At 45.7% G+C, this 18,008-nt stretch overlaps 1 protein-coding gene across 1 annotated transcript in view; it reads right to left on the bottom strand.

Annotated features, from left to right (window-relative positions):
* The window catches only part of IGDCC3 (immunoglobulin superfamily DCC subclass member 3), a 169,546-nt gene that overhangs the window by 15,231 nt on the left and 136,307 nt on the right, over positions 1-18,008 (bottom strand). Inside the window, exons 7-8 of the mRNA XM_030578350.1 lie at positions 6,583-6,830; positions 5,969-6,133 (exon numbers count right to left, since the gene is read on the bottom strand). Coding sequence (XP_030434210.1) covers positions 5,969-6,133; positions 6,583-6,830 — 413 coding nt within the window. The remainder of the gene's footprint in view (positions 1-5,968; positions 6,134-6,582; positions 6,831-18,008) is intronic.

Below are 18,008 nucleotides of genomic sequence, written 5' to 3'. Positions count from 1 at the left end.
TCAGCTGCCATGTATCGACAGAAGAGCAGTGGGCACACTCGGGGCAATGTTTCCTTCTCTGGACTCCAATGTTGAGCATGCAACTGATTGCACCACAGAAGCAGGCATCTGCCAAATCTGTGCACACAAGCAGCCAAGGTTAGGGTCCAGTGGGTGCCCAGCAATCCAATCTCCACACAAACCTGCAGGATCCGCGCAAAAATGAGTGTGCACTGGTTGTGCATGCAGAAGTGGGTATGCTCAGTGCTAGGCTGGCTGAAAAGCTGCCCTTTGTTAGATCCTCATCACTTGACTCATAAATGAAAATGTGGCAATGGGGGGAGAAATACCTTTATTATCCATTGGACAAAGAAACATTAACATTGGCCACCCCAATTTGTGAAGAGTTGGTTTTATTTTACGGGTTCAGAGCCTTACATTTAATAAAAACCACAAGAACTTCTCTCCTTCGAAGCTTGAAATATATAGTATTCATTAAAACTTGGAATATATTGTTTTCATTTTATGTATGCACTTGTAGAATGTATGTGCTGTTTATAATTTCATTACACAAATAAGTGTATACAGCATGGCAGTATAGAGGAATGTGTGTATATATACACGTGTACACACACATTTATATGTGTTTCACAGAAGTACATATGAGGTAAAATATATCTAATATATGTAAAGGGTCTCCCAAGTTTACTAAGGGATGGAATACTTGTTTTCCTCTTCCGTGCTGTTTGGAGTTTTCCCCAAGTCATTTCAACTTTCTTCTTGGCGTCCTCTTTAGCCGAAGATGACTAAAGGAACAGTCTTCATCCTAGAGAAATGTCAAAAAGTCCTGGAGAAAACCCTAAAAAGCATTAAAAGACAAGAATAGGAGTGTATGCTGCGTACACACTGTTATGATGCACATATAGTTTGAGATTTTAAAAGTCACATTGTTTGCATCTAAGGCGTGCCCCTGTTTCTTCCCATCTGTAATATGCCACCTCTTTATCTTGTTACCGGAAGTCTGAGCAGCAATCCCAACTATTGGAACAGATTCTGATCTCATCTACACTCCCATAAATCCAGAGTAAAAACACTGAAATCAATTGAGTTATTCTGAATTTACAATAGCGTGTCTCAGAGTAGGGCCTAGCCTCTTCTGCTCTTTCTAGGCTTGTGTTGTAACATCTTTCCAATTCATATTATACTGAGGTACTCACAGTATCTAATCCATCTCTTCCCCCTCTACCTGTCAATCATTCCCTTCTGTGACTGGATTGAGATGGTACCTGACAATACAACTAACAGCTTCTGTGCTGGCTTTTTCAGTTCCGGTGCAATTTAAATTTTCATTTAAAAAAAATAAGATTCTAGCCTATGAAGAAAACCTTCCAAAGATGGCCCGATGCCCTGCTGTCTTCCTGCACCCGCCTGTAGACCACCTGAGACAATGGGCCCAATCTTCACCTCATTTATGCTAGTGCAAATTAGGAGGAGCTCCACCAAAATAAGTGGAGTGACGCAGATGTAAAACTGTCTTACGGGAGCTCAGGACTGGGCTGGAGAGCTCTAATAGAAGCATTAAACTGCTGAAATGTGAAATTCTGCCAATGATCTAACAAACATATTATAATGAAGCTCAGTCTCTCCCCCATCTTGTTAGAAGACTCCTCTCTCCATTGCATGATTGCTTGGCCACTTCTCAACACATTATTGATGATAGTGCTACTACCAAGTTCTAGAGTTTTACATGAAGTTCCTGCCCCGAGAAGCTTAGAATTCAAACAAGAGAGACATGACGAGAAATGAGAACTAGTTGTGTTGTAGACAGAGAGGAAGCATGAACAATGGAGAACAGAGAGGAAGATTTCTCTAACGCCAGATTTTTACCAAGGATGCAGATCACTTATTTGATTTCCCTCCTTGGTATTTTCTTCTTCTTCTTCTTCTTCATTTTTAATAGGAGCAGGTGCAAAGAAAGAAGCAGAAAGCACTCGAGTTGAGAGTAGTGACAGAAAATACGAGAGCAGTCAGCTTGGAGGAAGGGTTTAAAGGAGGCAGATATATGTGGCTTGTTGCTATTTGCCAGCATCTGTGTGTTAGATGTGCATTTATGGGCACTGAAATCTGAAATAAGTCCAAGTCAGTGCCCAGCAGCCACATCCCCAGCCTCAGGCCAGCCACCAGAACGCCTTTTATGGGATCTCTTCTTCTCTACAAATTAAGGGCCAAATCCAACTCATCTTACTCTCAGAAAGTTCCAGCTGACATCTTCATGGAGCCTTACCCACAACCTCCCGGTGAAGCAGAGCTCACTTCTGCACTGCGTAGTGTCTCTTTGTTTGGGGCTCAGGTAAATTGTCTCAGCACATTTTGCTTCAAGAAGCAGAGAGCCCTATACTCTTATGTAGCCTTGTTCTTACTGAGCTGAATTTCTTCACCATATTACACCCTGGAAAAATCTCTACTGGGTAATAATTCTGTATTGTGCTGATGTTCACCTTGTGGCTAAGAACTGCAATGGCCACATCTATACAGAAGTTACTGGGATACGTCTGGTCCTGACGCACTGGACCCAATGGTTTACAATGGGGGTGTATGCAGTGTAAGCCAGGGCAAAATTCATCTTGTTATTTTGTTTAAGATATAAAGCTTGGCAAGCCGCAGCTGTGCAAGGAACGGGCAACAGACATGCCAAAGCAGAGGATGCTGAGCGCATCTAATACATCTCCTTGGAGCAGCGACGCTAAGTGTCACCATTCCTCTGTCCCTGAGTCAGGGTGACAGAGCCATACTGGGGGAAACTTGACAGCAACAGATAAGACATTGCACATGGAATATCGTACAGAGGGGAAACAACATATTTTTCCTGTCACAGTAACTTTAGTCAGTTTTAATAGACAAACACACTCATTTCTTCTGCAGATACTTACAGTCCTGGAGAGCATAGGTCCTCTCCTGTCAATAAGATTTCACCAAAACAGCCACCTAAGCATCCATATGAACATGTTACACTCTACATAAACTTGGCTTCAGTCTTATTCTCCGTGATCATCCAAATCTAGTGCTCTACGTTTTGATGGAACAGGGATGCCACAGATTCTGTTCTTGCAGCTCCTTTCAGCCTGCTAGATAGAATATTTTATCCTTGAACAGAAAATTGCTGGGTGTGGCAGACAGGAGCTCCACAATGTAAAGTCCACTGGTGTAAAGTCCATTAAAGACCCTGTCAGTGAGGAAACAAAGCAGCAGCCGCTCCATGTGGTGTTAAAACCAGGTCCGATCCTCAGAGTCGGGGAGACGTAACTGGCTGTCCCGAGAGGGCAATGGGAAGAGGACTGGAAAGCAGAGCAGGCCCTCAGCCGTACTAGAACTTGGAGACTGCAAAGGAGGCTTCAAGCCATCTCTGTCCCACCCCTCTGTTTCTCCACCAAGTGCAGGAACAGAGCGAATCAGAATCTGGCGTTTGAAAGATATCTCTACACTACACTGCAGTGAAAGACCCGCAGCATGGCCATGACCATCAGCTGACTTACGCTTCGAGATTCGTTGCCACGGGTTTTTTATTTCAGTGTAGACATACTCTAAGTCTCTCCTCGTCAAAACTCAAACCAAACCTGGTTTCACTGAACTTAAAATAAGTCACAAAAACGTTTCTGTTCTTAGGAGAGTCTTTTAGAACAACATTTTACAGATGAACTAGATGACAAGAGCTCCTTTAAACAGCAGCAATCGGGGGAAAAAATGTGAATTAAACTCAGTGGAGGGAGAAAGGGATATTTAGCAAGGCTTACTTGTCCATTACAAATTGCAGCTTAGTGGTTAATCTTTGTTACACGGGCAGTGTTGTTTTTAAAGACATTAGGTCTGTACGATGATGCCTTCAAGCTTCAAAGAGCCTGGAAATTTATTACCCTGATACAAAACACGTAAATGTGCATGTGCTGATTTAAGGGAATAATGTCAAAAAGCCCTACCCAGCCTGCCCCAACCTTGTCCAAAAATCACCAAGTTTTATGAGGTACGCGTGGCTGCTGGCTACTGCTACTGAACTCAGAGCTTTGGGTCAAGGATTTTAAAGTTTACACCCCACATCTCTACGCTGAAAGGAAAAGGATGACTGGTTTACTTCAGAATGCTGAGCGAACAACCTTGAAGGGTATCTACCCTGCCCACACCATTGCCAAGGATTTATTAGCCCTTTTTCTTAAATACTACAGCAAAGGTTCACATCCAATGAAAGCCAAGTTGCGATCTGATTCACCAACTTGAAGTTAGTGGCCCTATTTCAACTATACCTGAAATAGGCCCTTTCTCCTCATATCATTGATATTTCAATTTCAAATTCATAATCAGAGTGCTTTCTTGAGGGAAATCACACCCCTCCTATGCATTTGTCTTGCAGCAAAAGAAGAGCCCACGGGGATAAACCATGGTCATCCGCTGTCTGAAATGCTCAGAGATCTGCCCCTTCAGAAAACACTACAGTGACTGAAAGCTACGGCATCTCACGACTGTGGCCTGTCAAACAGGGTTGGGTGGTTTCTGTCCAGTTTCCTGTGGACAAGTGCCTCCCATCACAAAGAGAACTTTCCCATTGGGGACACTAACTGGCAACCTCCACAGAGAGGCCAAGATATGAACAGGCCCCAGAGGTTGAACTGAAAGATTCGGTCAGTCCAGGTCAGGGCTTTGCGGCTGGGAAGAAGCTTCTTGTTCCGTGAGCAAAGCAAGGACTTGCTCTGTGGGACTGTTAATCAGCTGCCATCAGGAGGACCAGTGTCATTCAAAGAAAGTACACTACAGCCTTCTTCAGGAACAGCTGCACACACCAGAGCCTGTGCTCATGTTACTACAGTATTTTAGCTCCTGGGGAACATGGAGATCTTTGTTTCATGTGCAGGGGTTTAGGCCCAGAGCCTCAATGGAAGTTCAGTGCCTGGATACCTTGGAGGACCTGGGCTTTAGTCTTTGTTAAAACAAGTGGTTTAAGGTTACAATGCAGCGTTGGCCTGATCCTGAGATGGGCTAGGCATTCAACTCCCATTGGCTCCAGTGCTCCTCTCCTGTAGCTGGCTGCCAGCGTAGGGATCACTCTTGCCACAACCCTTTCCCCAGCCTCATCCCCTGAGCCAGGAACCAGGAAAGCAAGTGGCACAGGAGCAGCTCCGATTGCTCTAACTCACCTGATCCCCTCTGTGCAGGTGGGCTGGTTTTATTCTACCTCATGCTCCCCTTCAAAGCAGCCACCCCAGCTCACACCAGCTCCAAACTGAGACCCAGAGCACCACCTGGCAAATAGCCTTTACTTCCTTCACTGCTAGGGGGCCTCACCCCGCAAGACCTGCACACGGAATTGAGGGGGAGAGGGGGGATTCTAGGCATGAGACCGCCCAAAGTCAGGCCCCACTGAGGTGATCAAAAGAACTCGTTCATTTCCCGGAGAAGGGAGACTGACCCCAGGTAAGGAGAAATAGGAACAAAAGGGCCGTGTGAGAAAGCCACTGGCATTACACAGCACAAAATATCGCAGAGGTCTCTACAGTGTATTTGGATGGGGACAGAGACAGAGGAAAAAATCCGCAAATATACCCCACTTGCTGGAAAAGACTCTCCTTTGGTACATTATCAACAATAAAGAGCCTTTCACCTGCAAGAGGTCACACAACCAACAGAGGAACAGCTACATTTAAACTCCAATAACTTCCAATTAGACAATGTTAGGCTGTGTAGCATAGGGGGTGAGACAGAGCGTGAGCTGCTTTTGATTTGCCAGTACAATACTGACGGGATAAGGAAGTCCATTAGCTCCTGCCATAAGAAGACAGCTGAATTCCACATAACATCCTACAGCACAACCCAGAGCAGGAAAAAGGGGGAACAGTAAGATGACATGATCTAAAACATTCAAGTACATTGATCAGCCCGATAAACGGCATTGCTATCCGCATGTTTCCCAGCATCAGATCTCGCAAGCTTTAGGGCTCCTTACCTTCCCCCAGCGTGCTCACCAGCATGACTTCAGAGGCTTTGCTGGCACCCCGGGAGGTATAAGCCTTTATATAGAAGCTATAACTGGTCGAGGGCTCTAAATCCGCCACTAGCTGCTGGAAGGTGCTTTTGCTAACAGCCTCCTGGTATTCCATCTCCACGGGGTCTGGAATGCACAAGAAAGGGAAAGCAGAGAGCCATTAGGTTTGCCGAAGAGGGAATGATGGGACAGACAAATGTTGCAGCAACAGTTTACTAAGTTGTAGTTTTGCATCAAAACAAGGAACTGCATTTGCCTGGGCCTGATTCTGCTCACAATGGGAGTTGGACTGGACCCATATAGCTTCACTTTCCCCTCCCTCTTAGAGGAATACCAGAACTCAGTTCCTTATATTTAGCTATTAGGCTATATGGAAGGCTTGGTATCACTTTTCTGATATTCTGCTTATTCTTATCTCTTATTCACTGCCCTGCACACAAAGATTAATCCTCAGGGAGATGCAGATGACGGGGATGAGATAACCTGATCATCTCTCTATCTAGTCATTTACATGCCCCTCATCACCATAATATTCAAGTGCCTAGGAGAAGGAGTATCAGGGTTTTGTCCCATACCTGCGGCTTTCCTTATGTGCAGCACATAACCGATGATCTCCTTGGTGTTCTGCAGAGGTTCGCTCCAGGATACCTGGACAGTGGTTGCAGAGACCGTCTCAGCTTTCACATTCTGCGGAGGGCCAGGCAACCCATCCGCCCACAGCACCGTCAGGCGTGCGCTGGCTTGGGTGGAGCCAGCGCTGTTCTCAGCGATGCACTGGTAGATGGCTTCATCCTCCTGACTGATCCCGTAGATTGTGAGTGTGCTAAAAATACAGACAAAACAAAACAAGATGTTCTGAGCTGAGCACTTTTCTAGGAATATCTGGCCCCTTCAAAATCCTACCAACCTGCAGGGCTGGCTTTAGGAAGTGCAGGGCCCAATTCGAACAGTTTCGACGGGGCCCCGACAGGGATGACTAAAAAAAAAAACCAAACCAAACCAACAACAAAAAACACCTGTAAAAAAAACATGTGGGGCTTGTATTCATCAGGCGGTGCTCTGAGTCTTCGGTGGCACTTCGGCGGTGGGTCCTTCACTCGCTCTAGGTCTTTGGCGGCACTGAAGGACCTGCCACCGAAGTACCACCGAAGACCCAGAGCAAGCGAAGGACCCGCTGCCGAAGTGCCACTGAAGACCCGAAGCGCCGCCAGGTGAGTAAAAATTAAAAAGGCACATCTAGCCAGGGAAGGGATTCTCACGGGGTGCGGGGCGCTCTTAGGCGTGAGGTCCGATTCGGGGGAATTGGTGGAATTGGCCTAACGCCGGCCCTACCCGCCTGCCACAGTGAGGTCCATCCGGACGGGTCTGAGAAGACGTCACAAATGCCTGAGACTGACTGAGGGACTATTTAAATAAATCCCATTTGGCATTGCTTGCTGAGTCAAACAGGAGCTATAAATAAGCTCCCAACCCTGCATCTGCATGTTGATGATTCCAAGAAAAGGAAAAGCCCAGGGAGGAGGAAGAGGAGGAGACATTACCCTAATTTTGTAACCATATCTGTGTCTTGAATGGAAGAGATTGTTGTCGGCTCTAATTAAAGTTACAACGGAAGAGGCACGCCCCGAAGGGCTGCTGCCCATGGGCTGTGGAGAAAGAATTAGACACTAACAATGTAGGTCACAGTTATAGGATGGGCGACTGTGTCCTATACCGAGCAGTGACTCCGAGAATGAGTTCGGGGTCACAGAGGAAGCCAATGGAACATGGGCTCCCAGTACAATGCGGTAGGGCTAAGAGGGAGAATGCAATCCTCAGCTGTATCAACAGATGAATATCGAGAAAGAGGAACGAGGAGGCATTCTCACATCTGATCCATGTTCATCTTCTTGCTTAGAACCTGCCCTTTCTCAGTGGAATCTCAGTGGAATCTCAGTCTGCCCTTCCCCCCAAGCTCAGCTGACTTGCTTTCAGCACAACTCTTTACATCTGAGATACTTGCCAGTCAGTTGCTATTTCAGCCTAGAGATGAGATCGGTGCTTCAGGATCACACATTGCCATGAGGGTGGGAAGCAATCCGAGTTCAGCAGAGTGAGTATGCAAGACAGCACAGAAATAGCATGAATTTTGAGCCCTACTTTCAGTAAGGTTTTAGTCCCACTAAAGAGCCTGATTCTGCAAGAAGGCAAGAGCCTCCAGACAGGTGCTGAGCTCAGCTGGTGCCAACTTCAGCTGTTAACGGTGCTGGGTGCCTTGCAGAGATGGGCCCTAAACCTGCTTGGTTCCTGTGTCTTTTCACATGATGTTAACTTGGCTAGGAAGGATCATCATAATAGCTACAGGCAATGACCTAGCAAAGGCAAAGCACGTGAAATTTAAGCCAAGTCTAATCAATCCCCGTCAGAAAGCCCTCTGGTGATGTTGTAATTGTATTATAGCACATTATAGCAGTCTTAGGGTAACATTAGGATTAGCCCACTTATCCTGCGGGCCTGTAGCTTCATCTTTTGCCTTTGTGTGCTGAAAAACTGGATCATTTCAAACCGAAATCCAGAGCCTGCGAGCCTGTTCTCAGGTTTTCACAAAACCGCCGTGTGCATTTCTGATGCTCATGTCTGAAAGCACCGATTTCATACTGCGCCAGTTCGAACTGCTCTTCAAACATATTGCAGGGATGGGGGTGGGGGACTGCTTATTGGGTTAGGGCTGTTTTCAGTCACAATCATTTCAGAAGGGAAAAAAACCCAGTCATGCCCCAAATTTCTAAAATGCTGGTGGCTCTGTTCATTGACGCTCACGCCCCAGTCCTGCCAGCGTGACAGGATGGTTGTTCATTGGATAGGTGGTAATAAGAAGGATTAGACTCCATTTACACCTCAGGTAGTTGAAGTGAATTGCTGCTTCAAGAACTGCACGGTTTGATGACAAGGGCCATTTATAACCGAGACAATTTCATATCCAATGGGGTGGAACAGCTGCCCAGACTCAGACAAACAGAGCCAGCAACTATCGATTTCAGAAAGAAAAAAAAAGAAAAAAGAGGACACACTTGTTAATAGCAATCTGCCCATTTTGCTATTTACTGTTCAAAACAGCAGAGGTGGCCAACCTGAGCCTGAGAAGGAGCCAGAATTTACCAGTGTACATTGCCAAAGCCCCCCCTCAGCTCCCCCACTCCCCTCCCAGCAGCTCCCACCCACAGGCAGCCTCGCTGATCAGTGCCTCCCTCTCCATCCCCACACCTCCTGATCAGCTGATTTGTGGGTTGCAGGAGGCTCTGGGGAGGGAGTGGGGAGGAGCAAGGGCATGTCAGGCTCAGGGGAGAGGGCGGGAAGGGGTGGAGTGGGGGCAGGGCCTGTGACAGAGCCAGGGACTGAGCAGTGAGCACCCCCTGGCACACTGGAAAGTTGGCGCCTGTAGCTCCAGCCCCAGAATCGGTGCCTATACAAGGAGCCGCATATTAACTTCTGAAGAGCCGCGTGTGGCTCCGGAGCCACAGGTTGCCCACCCCTGCAAACAGCATTTTAATAACTTTCAGCTCTCACAAGGTGGAGAGAGTGGGGCAGACAATATATGCTCTGGTCTTTCAAGCTCTTATATATTTCCTCAAAAATCAAACTTGGAACAAAAAGAGATTAAAGTCACTGTGATCAAATGGTTACAAGAAATCACAAGTAAATATCCAATACATCAGTATTCAAAGACCCTTGGTCACTGTACTCTTACAATGTTCTTTTTACTACCTAATAGGAACTGGCAGGCAGCCTTTGAAGTTAGAATAAACTGGAGTTGCTTTTAATAACCTTGATGCAGTAGCTCAAGGAGGTTACAAACAAAATATATTTACAACTGGGTTAATCCAGTTACTATTGTGTTAAAAAGAGGGAAGATGATGCTTTTTTTCAGCCTGCTCTGAAGATGTAAATTCCTGCTATACTCAGCATGAGAATATATTGTATGGGAGCAAATACTGGAACACTTATTTTAAAAAAAGAAGAGAAGATAATAGTTCAAATCACTGCTGTAAATTGTAGTGTTCTGGACCACAGCTAGAATACTAAAATACTGATAAATAAGGTTACCTTCTATTAGCCTTAAATGGACTTACTTGAACTCATCAAGGGGAGAACACGGCCCTGTGTGTGGAGGAATGTAAGATGAGTTAATGGGAATATCCATCCACTTAGAAATCCCACTGACCAGCCCCCACTTTATTAATGTTTCACACTAGCCGCTGTAAATACTGATCACCAGAGGCTAGTAAAAGAGCCAAACCTCTCTGAACAGCATCCACAGGTTATCTCCATGGCTGATGTCAGGAGCTCTGCTGATGGAGCTCTGAGTGCAAAAGGAATTGACTAGGGGGCTGGCACTCGGTCCTGGTGGGTGAATGACTCCAGCCAACTCCTCTGGCCAGCCAAAAAAGTGCAGAAGGGATCTGGAAGAGTGTCCTGTCCCAGCCTCACCTCTCTGGGGGGGGAAAAGGTTCCCACAGCATGGGGCCTTGATTGGGAAGAGTGAAAGGGAGAAGAACATGTTTATGAAATCATTTTCATCTGGTGGGAGAGGTACAGTGTATGGCATCTTCACACCATTTCTATCTCACGTTCAAGGGCAAATAATAAACCATTGATGTAGTTTACATAGGTCTCTGTTAGAGATGAACGCTAACCAAATGCACAGATCCAGCCCCTGACTCTGGGAAAGCTCAGACAGGGTGCTACACCCAGTGCCTGAGCCCCATCCCTAGCTGATGTCAGGAAGTTACCGGTACATTTACATCAGCCAGGATTGGATAACATTGGAAATATTTTTACTAACCTTTGAACTGGCATTTTAACCTTCCATGTTCTATTGGATGTTTCTCATCATCTGACAAAATCCTGCTGGGTGTATATTTTCATAGAGAATATTTTTCATTCATTATCGTACGTAAACTCTGCTTACTGCTTTACCACATGATATAGTTATACATTGTGGTCGCCACATACATGTTGCGTTGTATTTATGCTTATTTGCCTGGTTGTTCTTGTGATGATTTCCTGAGTTCTGTTCAGTACATTTGTCAGGTTTTGAATGAGTGGTGCGTTGGCTTACTTGTAACTTAGCAGTAACTTTCATTGGAGCATATTGTCTCAGGGTTTCAGTGCCATTTGTATAATATATGTCAAAGTCAGCATGCAATAAATGATTCCTGAACCAGAAACAAACACGCACACACACACAGACCCTTTGGTATGTGAGAAATGCTCTAAGTCTAACCAAATCCTCATTTACTACCAGATCATGGCATTAAAAAAAACATTTTATTACATTAGGGTGAATGCTAGAGATAAAGAAACACTGGTGATGATTCTGATCTCAGTTACGCTGGAGAAAATCTGGAGTAACTCTGCTGAAGTCTGTGAAATTACATGACTTTAAGTAAGGTCAGAATCAGGCACATTGTTTATGTCATTGAAAAACCATAAGTAGAAAATGTAAATTACAAATAACCCAGCATTGCCTTATTGTATATCATAATGACTGATTCTTTTAATTGTAACAAAAATATTGGTCTTCTTATATTAAAATTCATTATTGCTGTTGATTTAACATTCATATTTCTGCCCTGTAAATCATCAGAACTGGCGCACACGAGCAAATGTTTAACAGCCATTTATTTATGTCCTAGGCCTTTGTTCCTTGGAAACATTGTAAATGGAATACGAAATGGGGTGGTTTCAGCTGATATGGTAATTTCAGCGAATCAAACCGTAAGCTCCCTTCCTAGCCATAGGCTCAGCATAGCTGATTAAATGAAAAAGAAAAGGGGGGGAAGAAGGCTCAACGTGTAGCTAAACTGTGTCAACAAGAGATGACTTCCACAAGGACAGATGGTGGGAAGGCGGGATTATGCAATTCAAAAGCTGTATTTGCAGCTTTGCATAAAACAGATGATGTGAGAAAGGAGCAGGAATGCCGATTCCGTCTGCAGCGTCAATATTGGGATTATTCTCCTGAATTCGCTGAGCACCTGTGTACCTAGGAACAGCCTTATCTAGGCTGGCTCTGAAGCAGAGGGGAGTGTGGAACCTCCCGATTGCAGACAAAACAACACAGAAACAATGGAAAGCATTTGGCTTCCACTGATATACAGCTGAGTTTAATATACATTTTAAATGTAGGAAGAGAGACAGTGGAAGACAGTGGGAAGTCAGGGTTGGGAAGGGAGACATGCCCGGGCTCCGTTCACACCTCACTGTCCTTTCGTTTCATTCTTGGGCAGGCTGCTCTGATCGATGGAGCAGACTTTACAGCCTTCTTTTTCATATGGCCACTTGCAAAGCAGCACTCAAGGTCAACGTCCAAGTCTGACGTCCACTCTGTGACTTCCAGTGACATGGAACGAATCAAAGCTGCCCCACCAGAGAAGGCTCCTAGAGGGCAGTGGTTCACTAGATGGTCTGTGGTTTAGATGTCTTCCCTGAGAGCTTCCTGTAGTGGGGAGCCTCTGAAAATGTTAGGAACTGGCCCCTATTTAACCAGACCTGTACCTCATGCCCTGCTCTCTGACATGTATATAGCTTCTGAAAACAAAAAGCCAACTCTCTGTCGCAACATGCTGAGGAAATCACATGACACCAGAGGAGAAGATGCTGATCTAATCCCAGGGTCTGCAATCAGCTGGTTTCTAATTTATGCCTTGGCACCAGAAGGCATGTGAAAGAGCCTCCAACTCATATCTAATTCACCAATCCCCGCAGTATCCAGGTGTCAGATACCTAAACAAGTCGCACCAATGCTGTCAGAAAAAGAGATCAAAACTCTACCTCTCCCTAGACTCCTCATCTGCCCTGAGTGGACCCACACTCAGGGGTTGTCTTCCAGAAGAATGTGATTTGGTCTTTCTGCAATTGCATTACTGGGGGAAAGTGAGTTGAGCGTCATAACCGAGAAATGGTAGGGCTTGGTAATCCTGCTGATCTCTGGTGGCGGGAGATTCCACAGCCTCGGATGCACACTCTACCGCGAATGCAATGCCCCCAAAAGGTCAGATCAGCCTCAAGCCAAGATCCTAGTTACAACTCTTAATACGAGGGCCTATTCTGCCTCAGGGATCAGAGGACTGCATCCAATTCAAGTGCAGTCTGTGGCTGCCTGTGGTAATGCTAAACAGGCTCTGTAGATTAGAGCAGGTGGTTTATTGTTCTTTACTGGTGAAATTCTTTACTGCCAAAGTCCAACACTGGTGGTCTCAAACGTGTCACAGAAGACCAGCAATATAATAAAGGCTGAGCAACAGTAGTTCTCAGAGTGGCATCTGAACAGCACAGCAACACAAATCACAGGTTGAATTGGAAATTAAAAACATTTGTTTCTTTTATCTTTAGTGCTGGTGAAAAGTGCTGGACTGATGTCTGCCTCTAGCCACAGGACAGGTACAGCTCGGACTGTGGCAGGCTTGCCCAAGAGTGGTCTGCCAACACTCCTCAATGTGGGCTGGGAGGGGTTATTTGATTTACCTCAATGTTCATGAACTATCTCTCTAAGTTTTTTACAATGCACCCATCTCTCTAGTACCTAGATGCAGCATACAGGAATAAGAATCATATAACATCTGAATCACATAATGGATCCTGGCTAGGTTTAGGTACTCTTCCCTGGAGGCGTTTTCCATATTTATTTGCTCTTTGACTCCTGTCATTGCAGGAAGGCTTTTGCATAAGAAGGTGGCTTTGTGCAGCAACAGAGCAAGACTTGGGATCATCTCTAGAAGAGAGACACACAGTCCTCCAAGAACTCTCCGCCTCCACCCCACCACCTCCTACCAAAAGTCTCATCCCAGGCACCAACAGCATCAACATTCTTGATAAGTGCAGCTGTCATGAATGGAAAGATACCCATTGAGGGCCTTAAATAGGACTGGTGCCTTGATTCTGACCCAGATCTCCCTTCCCCCAGTTGAAAACAGCCTACTCTCCAGCCAGCATCATGTTGCCAGTCCAGATGAAATTATATCATCTCCATTAAAACTGGATCTGCCTCTGGCTGCTTCAATATTAGAAAGTGGCTTGTCTCAACATGTCTGCTGGCAGTTTATTTTAGTGGAATGCTAGCAGAGTAAAAGGGCAGGCAACACAACTGCTGGGAGAGAGCCACTGTATACCTGACCCTTTCTCCTGTATTTTCAGACAGCATTTCAGAGGGCAAAGGGTGAGGTGATTAGCAGCCATTTTAAACCAAACCATGTTGTCCAGATGCTAGAACTTCCAGTCCAAGAGGTCCTTGGGGATGCTAAGTGATCAGGCTCTGGTATTTCACAGGGACTATATGCCTTACCAATAGGACCCTGACATCACTGTGCTCTGCCATATTAAATAACTAAACTTCCTCAATGAGTCATACCTTGTGAGATTTTACACCAGCAGCTAACATTCCTAGAGCAGACTCTCATGTCTGAAGAAAGAAGATTCTGACAACACTGAAGACAGCACGCAGCTAAAACCTCTGCCTTAAAGACTTCTTAAAACTTTTCTTTCCTGGAGGTTTACAAGTGCGAGTTTGTGAGTGGCAGATGATTAGGGCCAAAGATAGCCTTTAAAAATGATCAACAGAGGCCACAGATGTTGTGTTACTTTGAACTAGGTCACAGACAGTGGGTCGATACAGTTATTAAATTTTCAACAACACGTAAAAACCTTAATGAGGTGTAGAAATTGAGGGCAGAGAAGCAGGCAGAGTGCTTATCCTAGGAAAAAATGCTGTTCTTCCCATAAGGTACAATATATAAGGAACTAGTAACCTCAAAATAAGGTTCGTTCTCTCTCTCACGCACACACACTCATGCTGAAAAAAACAACACAACCTGACCTGCGGATATCACAAATGGACTGTCTATATCCTCAGTGGAAGCACCTACCACAGGTGCTGGAACTAGGGATTTTGGGGGGTACAGCAGCACCCCCTGGGTTGAAGTGGTTCCACCATATACAGGGTTTACAATTTGGTTCAATGTCTCTCAGCACCCCCACTATATAAATTGTTCCAGTACTCTGCCTACACACCAGTGGTCCCCAACCTTTCTGTTGCAATAGCATAGTCATATTCCCAGAAGAGTGTGGCGGGCGCTGAACAACCAGCCGCTGAAATGCCGCTGAGAAGCAGCATCATACAGAAGTGTCGTCGCTGAAATGCTGTCGAGAACCAGTGGCATTTCAGCAGCGACACTTTTTGGCATTGCCACTTCTCGGTGGCTGGTTGTCTGGCAGCCGCGCTCCTTGGCAATGGGTTGTCTGGCGGAAGTGCTCCCTTGTCAGTAGGCGGGTGCACATAAATGCCCCAGCGGGCGCCATGGCACCCGCAGGCACCGTGTTGGGGACCACTGGTCTACACCATGGTAATCTCTATCATGCCTAAATTCTAAGGGGGGTTACCTAGCAGCAAGTCAGATGATAATTCATCAAAATATGAGGCTCTGCTCCTCGAAGAGGCCATTGGTAAGCTCTAGTTTGCCTCTTAAATATTTATGGGACCAATTCTGCCTGATTTTACACATTGTGAAACCCACCAAAATCAGTGAGGCTGCAGCAGGTGTCATTTGGAGCAGAATCTGGCCCTGTTTCCCAAAGTTGTTGGGTTTTTTTTTATTAAGACGCTCAAACAAAAGCAAATGTCGAGCTGCTATGTGACATCCCCCCCCTTCACACAGCAGCAGAGTGGCTCTGGCTCGAAATGCCTGAAATATGCAAGTGCCCTTTTATTTCTCCCTGTGAACAGAAAATCTGTCACGTTGGGACATCTGCTCTTTGGAAACTTTTCCGCTCCTGCCAGACTGATGGCAACATTAACGCATCAGACGATACGAGATGCCAGAACGCTTTCTGCTGGCCACTAAAGATGCTCAGTGAGCTGAGAGCTCAATCAAATTTTTGCACAATGCACTGACAGGCATTGATAAAAGTGGAGAGCGGGGTTGTTGTCAATTCACACCACGCCGATCTGAAGTGGGGGGTGGAGAGGAGCAGGAGGCCTCAGCCGTTCAAAAGCAGCATATTCACAAGCTGTCTCTTGGTTCACAGGCAATCAAGATGACTGATCTCACTTGGGTCAGAGGTCTAGGCCAGTGACCAGAGCTCAGCTTTCCAAAGTGAAGGAAACCTCTTCACTGATTCAGCGGCACAAAGGAAAAGAGAGGCCTACTTGGAAAGGTATCAGCATGTGCACACACAGAAAGAGGCTCGCTCCTGATCAGGAGAAAATGTGATGTAACTAACGCAGAGATTAGAATGTGACTAGTTGTGGGAGCCTTTTCAGTTTTGTTGATGGCAAGAATGTACCAGTCAGCATTCAGGTGCATAGCAATTGCCCATTCAAAAAGTTTCCTACCACATGCTACGGCCAGCATGACTGTGTTTGTGATGATCTGTCTCGGAGACGACTGTACAGATGAATAACTGTCTCACGGCCACTTGCCAGCATGGTTGGAAAAAAGCTTTTGCCTGGAGTGGTGCATGGTGACGTCGTTCTCAAAGTGTCCCACATTTGGAAGCTAGACAAATTCAGATTGGAAATAAGGTGCCAGTTTTTAAGAGTGAGGGTAATTAATGGAAGAACTGCCCAAGGGATGAGGTGGAGTCTCCATCACTTGAAATCATTACATCAGAGTTGGATGTCTTTCTAAACAATGTGCTCTAACTCAACCAGACATGACGGACTTGATGCAGGAACCACTACGTGAAATGCTTTGGCCTGTGTTGTGCAGGAAGTCAAACTAGATGATCAGAATGGTCTCTTCTGGATTTAAACTCTATGGATTCATATTTACTCTTTCTGGCTGGCCAGGATCTGGTTTAAATCCTGCAACTGGCACCTGGCTCAGACCTACCACAGTTTTTCCAAAAGTACTGGAGTAAGACGGAGGACAGAAGTGGTACCCAGATAGAATAGTGCATTAAAAATGGGCAGGGAGGTAGATACTGATAGAGAGGCTCCATATCTAGCTGTCCTATGCTCACCAACAGAGTATCTGAATGTCTTACAGATTTAGATCCAGATTCTGCTTGACCGTCATATGGTTGTGCACTGGGATGAGGGAGCATGGAACTCCCCCATTCCCAGGTCGCCCACATAAGAGTTAGGCAGAATTCCTGTCTATTTTAGGGGAAAATAGGGACTGCTCCTGCCTACTCCTTGGAAGTGCACAACACGCCGAGAGGACAGGGCTTCGGCTCCACCATATCCTAGCCCCAAGGCGGTAGAACTAATTGGCCACAGAGGAGATAACAAGCTGCATCCCACATACTGCAGAGGCCACAGTCAAGGCCTTAAAAAGTGATGTCGTTTCAATCCAGGCCCATTTCATTATTATTATGATTTATTATTTGTATTATCATGGACCAGCACCCTGTTGTGTTAGACTCTGTACACACACAGAACAAAGAGACAGTCCCTGCCCCTAAGGGCCTGCAGGCTAAGACGAGAAACAATAGAGACACTGCAGGTCAGCAGGACAGGCAGTGGTCTCAGCACACCAGCAGTCTAACCTTCACTTTGAATGTATTTTCTCTCACAAGCATACACACAGCTGCATGTGCACGCAAAGTACACACAGGCATGCAATGCGCACACACTCGTGGTACACAAACTGCGCTTTGGGTTCTTTAGGATTTTACTGTTGTGGATATAGATATAAATAATAATAATAATAATTACAGGTGTCCCAGCTGCAGGTTCAGATCTAAATTCCAACCCAAATCCAAATTTCCCACAGTTCAAGGGCTCTTGGGTCACTGGTTTCAGTTGGTCCCTCTTACAGAGAAGGGCCTGAGCTGCAAAGTTTGGGTAGGGATCAGAGCTCTCCCAATGTCTGAAGGAGTTTCAGTTAAGATCCATCTCTAACAATACCTGGCACTAATCTCAAAGCAATTTACAGAGGTGAGTAGCATGATTATCTTCATTTTACAGACAGGGAATGGGTGTCACAGAGAGTTTAAATGACTTGTCCAAAGTCAGTGTCAG

This window comes from Gopherus evgoodei, chromosome 10 (genome assembly GCF_007399415.2).
Source record: "Gopherus evgoodei ecotype Sinaloan lineage chromosome 10, rGopEvg1_v1.p, whole genome shotgun sequence".
NCBI lineage: Eukaryota > Metazoa > Chordata > Testudines > Testudinidae > Gopherus > Gopherus evgoodei.
This window is presented reverse-complemented; position numbering and strand designations above follow the sequence as displayed.